General features: G+C 42.5%; 1 protein-coding gene across 1 annotated transcript in view; it reads right to left on the bottom strand.

The window, feature by feature from the left end:
• The window catches only part of LOC143109693 (saccharopine dehydrogenase-like oxidoreductase), a 12,952-nt gene extending 8,154 nt beyond the window's left edge, over nucleotides 1-4,798 (bottom strand). Inside the window, exons 1-4 of the mRNA XM_076272495.1 lie at nucleotides 4,600-4,798; nucleotides 3,739-3,851; nucleotides 3,130-3,210; nucleotides 522-651 (exon numbers count right to left, since the gene is read on the bottom strand). Of these exons, the coding sequence (XP_076128610.1) occupies nucleotides 522-651; nucleotides 3,130-3,210; nucleotides 3,739-3,851; nucleotides 4,600-4,798 (523 nt within the window). The remainder of the gene's footprint in view (nucleotides 1-521; nucleotides 652-3,129; nucleotides 3,211-3,738; nucleotides 3,852-4,599) is intronic.
• Nucleotides 4,799-7,171: the final 2,373 nt, after the last annotated feature.

Here is a 7,171-nt window from a genome sequence, read left to right as displayed (position 1 = left end):
CACGCAAACACACACACGTGCACGCATGCACGCAAACACACACACACGCACACTTATACACACTCATACAGTACACACTCATACGTACACACACACACACACACACACACACACTCACACACACAAACACACACACACTAAAGCACAGACAAAAAATGCAAAATCCATTTTGCATGTCAAGTGGCAGCAAGACTGTGAGCTATTTTCTGTACTAGTACGAGGTCAAAAAGCCTTCCTGAATAAAATATGTTGTTTAGAAACTGTATAGAAAGAATTGGAAGAATTGTGTAGAAACTTTCCTGAATGGTAAAAATGGGCTTGTCTGTATTTATAAAGGTCAAGTTTCTCTTGAGGTCATTATTTTATATTCATGTGGTTTTAGTACGTGGGACTCACACACACACACTACTAATTCACACACACACACACACACACACACATACCCACACGCACACGCACGCGCACACACACACACGCACACACATACACACACACGCGCACACACACACACAGTGTCCCACCTTTAAACTTTTCTTTAGTGTAGAGGATGCCCATGTCTGCTGGGAGGGAGTCAAAGCCACAGCTGCCGATGACATAGACGCTGTTCTCCCTCGCCTTTCTGTCAAACACCAGCTGAATGGCCTCCAGAAACTAGGACAGCAATGACAGACACACACACACACACACACACACACACACACACACACACACACACACACACACACACACACACACACACACACACACACAGTCACACAGAAATTGCAGAAATAGCCATCCATAACACACACACACACACACACACACACACACACAAACACACACACACACACACACACACACACACAGTCATACTGTCAAAAAGCAGTCAAAAATCTCAAAGAATACCCAACATTCCCAGAAAACCACAGTATGGCTGCACCATCCCTTCTCTAGAATAAAAGATATTCACTAAGGTCTATTTCATCTCTAAATCAGATGGCCCACTCCATTGGCACATTGTCTGCCTACCAGGGCAGCCCAGGGGAGATTATACACATCTACAGCACACTGAAATGACACACTAAAGTGACAGTATAAGTATATATACTCTTTTGATCCTGTGAGGGAAATTTGGTCTCTGTATTTATCCCAATCCGTGAATCAGTGAAACACACTCAGCACACAGGGAACACACAGTGAGGTGAAGCACACACTAATCCCGGCGCAGTGAGCTGCCTGCAACAACAGCGGCGCTCAGGGAGCAGTGAGGGGTTAGGTGCCTTGCTCAAGGGCACTTCAGCCGTGCCTACTGGTCGGGGTTCGAACCGGCAACCCTCCGGTAGCAAGTCTGAAGCGCTAACCAGTAGGCCACGGCTGCCCCCCAAAAAAATGACCAGTGACCAGTGACCAATGACAAGTTAAAGTAGTATAGGAGTTCCATTTAGTGTCCTTCATTAGCTCAATGACATTTCATTACTCATTTGAAAGAGTGCGTTCATGACCATTTGCTGACATCATAGGCGACACCTGCTGCACATGAATCAGTCGGGCAACCCATGACGTTAGCCCGTTCAGGGTGAATGAGAAAGGCCACCGGCAGCACAAGAAACATGGCAGTGCACCATGAGACTAAAAGCATTTCGCTCAGTCGCTACAACCAAACCTTTAGCGCTGTAAACACAATTCTTGGATTGGATTCGATTAGATTCAACTTTATTGTCATTGTGCAGAGTACAAGTGCAGAGACAACGAAATGCAGTTTGCGTCTAACCAGAAGTGCAAAAAAGCAGAAAAGTGCAATGTGATACACACAGTATATTCTGTATGGCTGTTGAGCCCCTGGTTCTGATCTCGCTAAAGGTTGGGTGCCTGTGCTTTAATTGCCTCTCTGCAGCAGGTGCATCAGGCTTCTCTGTGTGGAGTGGCATCCTAATTAGCAGGACGGTATAAGGTAGGGACCACACTCGACATGATGACACAGCAGTGGCTTAGAGACGCACAGCTGCTCCAGTCTGGCTGGCTTTCGGCGCTCATTCATTTTAGCCGCTAGCACACAGGTGTGTTTAAAACTCTTTAAGAGTCTCTCTTTATTCCATTTGTGCTATACACAAGCTATGTGTGGCCTCCCCTTTCAGATCACGATGCTCTGAGCTACCAAGCGTGCACAACAAGAGCTGTTTGCTCTTGATGAAAGTTTCGAATGAAAACATTTGGCTGATGTGATTTGTTTTGGGGGTTCTGTTTGTTTGCAGTCTTTTTAGCTGGCTTGTGCAATGCATCACTGTCAAATACACTACTTAAAACAAAATAGTCTATAGCCACTCTACATCCAGTGCTTTAAGCTCTTGAAGCTTCTGAGACTCATTTGCCTGAGTGGGGATCTGGCAGCTGAACTTAGTGACTCACCACTGAAGTAATCACGGGGGAACATGCGTGTTAACAGTGGCCATGATGTCAGTGTAAAGCACGCCCTGGGCAGCGAGCTGCAGTCGACACAGCAGCATGGCGTAGGGGGCGCGTTGCAGAGATGCTCATGGGGGAACATCGCATCCTCGGCCTCAGCTGAAGAAAGAAACCACGAACCCCATACTGTATAGACTAAACTGACCACTGATGTGTGAGCTGCGTCACTGACATACTGAGGAGAATGAATGGAAATGTTTACTGTCCAATGTTTACTGTCCATTTACTCTTATATGCTTACTGTATTCCTTTTGTTGTTGGTCCAATTGTAAAACGCAAAGGGGGCAGTTATCATCCCATTGTAGCCATACTGAATCCTGTAGGGTGCAGTCTGGTGACACCATGCACTGACTCTGATCTAATTCTAAAAGCTTGACATGTGAGTGGGTAAGTGTGAGAAGACACTGCAAGTTCATTCTACAGATATATATTATATACTAATATTGTACAGATATATATTATATACTAATATTGTTCTAGTCTAATTGTGTGATAGTCACCTTCAACATAAATAATATTTTAGCTGAATGGTATCTCATTTGTATTCTGTGCAATAGTAACTCAGTTCAATGATAACTCATTTGTTTTCTGTGCTTATTTAAAATTGTAAGTTGCTATATGTGCAACAGTAACATAGTCATTTTCAACAGACTCAACCTAGCACTGATGGTAAAGGTACTGCACCTGTGGTTCTCCGCAGATGTCAATGTAGTGTGCCCCGTTCTCAACGCACGCTTTGACCACCGGCTCCCCATAGAACCTGTACTGAGGAAAGAGGATAACATTACAAACTTGTTAATGCATCTATGCCACAGTAATGAGCAAGAGTGCGTGTTTGGCTTCTACATAAACAAAATGTCTGGCCTCCCGGAGGGAATGGACTTTTGTTTCGCAACGCGTGCACTTTCCAAAGCATCTCAGAGGTGTACGAAAGCATCTGTATGCTGAGTTTACAGACAATAGTGGCTATTTTTGTGGTTCAATGCACTTGCAGTTAACACCGTTTTGAGTTTTGTCTATGCTGCAAGGCTGCATATTATGAGCCATTGTCAATACTTAAATCTAGGACTAGACACACTATGGACTGATTATTTATTTGCTTTCTCTCTTCAGTCTCTCTGTGTGTGTGTGTGTGTGTGTGTGTGTGTGTGTGTGTGTGTGTGTGTGTGTGTGTGTGTGTGTGTGTGTGTGTGTGTGTGAGAGAGAGAGAGAGAGAGAGAGAGAGAGAGAGAGAGAGAGAGAGAGAGAGAGAGAGAGAGAGAGAGAGAGAGACAATATAAGATCTGGACTTACTGGCCCCACACAGTTCAGCACAATCACAGCCTGTTTGCACATGATGGCCAGGGATTCTGGTTGACGAACATCGGCCACAATGACCTCCACTGCACACTTCAGCTCTGGTGTATCTGCTCAACAAAATCACAAGTACAATTATGGAGGAGGACCTCTGTAAAACAGTGGACGCCAGAAAACCACCAGGTCAGGAGATTGTGATGGTGATGAATCCCATTTAGTTATAAAGCCCAATCTCTGATGTTCACACAAACTGTATAGTTTAAAGATTTGTTTTAACAATTGAGCAAGATTGCATTAAGTCTAGGCCTTCTTACTGTATAATGGTCCATATTAGGTACAGCTACAGTAATCCGCTGTATTAGCTGTAGGCTCATGCAAAATGTTTCCCCCACTTTGCCCAGTGGTATTTTGCTCATAGTTTCCATTTAACATTCAGCCTTGTGTGCAATAAGCCATCTATTCCTCATAGGCTTTTGCTGAATGGGCTTGCAGGCGGTTCAGATATTCGGAGGACAGATTTATAGTGGCTCAATGGTGCCTTCTTCTGGGGAAATGTAAGTCAACTTGCTTGCATAGATTTGACAGGCCATTCTCCAGATTTTGCAACAAGTAAAAAAGCAAGCCAGTTGTCATTCATTATGTGCACCTGGCAGTTGTATATGACGATATTGCACATATTTAAGGAATACCATGTAATCCACGAAGGACATTATAGAAAACATATATTTCAAATCAGCCCTGAAAAAATGTATTGGAATCAGTCATAGTTTTCACTATTTAACACAAAATAACTAGGCCTATAGCCTAGTTAGTCAGTGTTGCATGAACACCTAGATATTCTTCACGTAGCCTGCCTACCGAGGGTATTCGCAACATGGTTGAGAACGTTCTCAAGTTTCCTCCTGCTTCGTCCTGCTACCGCCCATTTCAGGTTCCCCTCCGGTCCCTCGCCGATTGCCTTTGCGACCTCTTCCACGACAAATTGTCCAGTAAAGCCACTAGCTCCGAAAATTACAACATGGTAGGGTCTTCTGCTTGAAGTGGTCACAGTCGCCATTGTCAGACTCAGCGTGCTGTGCTGACAGATATGAGACACGGGACGTGTCGTTTCTACAACTAATCTTGTGGGATTAGAATTAGTGTAGCCTGTTGCATGCTTGCAGCTCAATATAGTTGTGCTTACTGAGAACATAGGTTGCAAATTATTCATCAGACTGGCGTTTGAACAGGAAAAACCTCGTTTCAACTATAGGAGGCTACTTTTCGTAAAAACCGAATTCTATATGATTCCAAAGGCCAGTGGTATCGTAATACTTCACATTAAAATGGAGCGACAGTGACATCTTGTGTCCAGAGATTGAAATGGTGTGGTATCTGCGACCAAAGGTGTCATCAAAAAGTTTGTTTGGCAGAGGGCCCATGAAAAACTTGTAAGACTTTGATACACGTAACAATTAGAGGCAGAAGACTCAAACAACATTGGGAATGGGTATTTTTTCGTAAGGGGACGATATCTGACAGTTTATGTCCCTTTGGAGCATTTGGGGTCACAATGAGGCAATAGCCTATGTCATAATGAATAAAGTTAAGAGAAGACTTGGCTGAGTAGCATAACTCTTGAAACTAGTATTCTGTATTTTTCTTGAGCAAAAATGATTCAGGATGTTACGATTATGAATCGATATGCGATTTTATATCATGGCACATAAACATAATTTTAGCCATACAAAAACCATACAAAAAGAAACCATATGTCTGACAGCACTGAGTGTCTGAGAACCACACCAACGCAGTTCCAGTTTTACTGAGGACCTTCTTCTGAGGACCTTCTTCAAGACTGCAGAAGTCCAAACAACAAGATTAAGGAATTAAAAGCAGATGCAAGAATATGAAAATGGGGTTTTAATTCAAATTTATTTTTAATTATTAAAAATAATCTAAATGGATTGCTGCATCATTTAGTCTTCTTTGGCACTGCAGCAGTTCAGTTTTCGAAGGAACTGGAAAATACTTCAAATAAATGAAAATTACAGCATCAGTAACTTTCAAATAAGCTGAATGCAGTATGCATTAGCATTTTCTACAGCTGCTTATGTCAGTTCATCTAATTTCTCTCATCTGAAATACATTCTTCAAGCTTGGGCTTCAGAACTGTGACTTGCCCAAATTGCTGTTGTCCATTGGTGGTGCAGGTGGTCTCTGAGCATGCATTCAATAATGTAGTTTCAGTTTTACCTCACACCTCACAACAACAGACAGGGCACTTGTTAGTCAGAATGGTGCTCCCTGAGGCACAGTCAGTTAAACCTAATGTAGAGTTTCAAGCCCAGGGCAGTGGCAAAATGTGCGCTTATGGACTAGGCTGGGGCCAGGCCATGTTTCAGGTTCAGGATATCATTCAGATTTTACAGGGAAGACTGACACCATCTAGTGGTAGAGATAGGCACAAAAAAGATATAACCCAGACAGTTGTTACTGTAATAGTATGGTGCCCTGTTTATCTATAATTAAACATAAAGCAGGCATGTTGGGATGCTCAGAAGATATTTCGCAATTCTCATCAAGAATATTCTGATAGCCAAACAATAATATCCCTAAGAAATTAAATTAATTGAATTACTCATGTGACCATGGATTTCTATTAAATGTATTTATGGTGGCTAGGAAAATGAAACTAATACAAATGATCACAGTGGGTTGATGGGTGGTCCGTGTAACGCTTTGCAGTGCTTTGTTCTATTTGCTCCATCCATCTGATCCAAATAAAAAATGTGTTCAATAATCCAATTTTCAATTTTTTTAACTGGTCAGCAAATAGATAATTGCTGCTATTTTCTAAATGTGTCATTAGTCACGCAAGATAAAGAAAAAAACAGAAACTGGATTGGAAACAAAAGTAAAATTCAGTTAATATTGGATTTTTGCCTTTTTTTTTTTTTTTACCGTTTTTGTTGGGGTGAACCACAAACGTAGGGGGGTGACCTGATACATATTGGCGCGCGGTGTTGGTGATCACATTTTATCAGCGGATGTAGAGATGGAGGGCTATCAAACACAGTTCAGCTTGCATCAAGGTGCCAAGCGATTGATAATGTCAGCTCGAGATCAGAACCTCAGATGCAGAGGGAGACATTGCTGCATCCTGACACTTATGAGTAGGCCTACGTGTGTAAATGTTCATGTTCTGGGAGGCTTTGGAGACCTACATGATCCAATGGACTTGAGCCGTAGTAGCCTATAGACTGACGTCGATGGCAAAGCATTCTGCTTTGGGGAATTATTTGCTATGGTATGGCATGGCCATGGTATTCAAATATACTGTAGATATGTTCAACGTAGGCTGAAAGTTATGTTTAACGTGCCATCTCCCAAAAATCGGCGAAGTTTTAGTTATTAATCTCTATAATGAGTCAAACGCACAACTTCAGGC

This window comes from Alosa pseudoharengus, unplaced genomic scaffold (genome assembly GCF_046254945.1).
Source record: "Alosa pseudoharengus isolate Yale_2024_CS ecotype anadromous, Long Island Sound unplaced genomic scaffold, YU_APseudo_1.1 YU_APseudo_1.1_scf_7, whole genome shotgun sequence".
NCBI classification, from domain to species: Eukaryota; Metazoa; Chordata; class Actinopteri; order Clupeiformes; family Clupeidae; genus Alosa; species Alosa pseudoharengus.
Note: the sequence above shows the minus strand (reverse complement) of the source record. Positions and strands in the feature narration are given on the sequence as shown.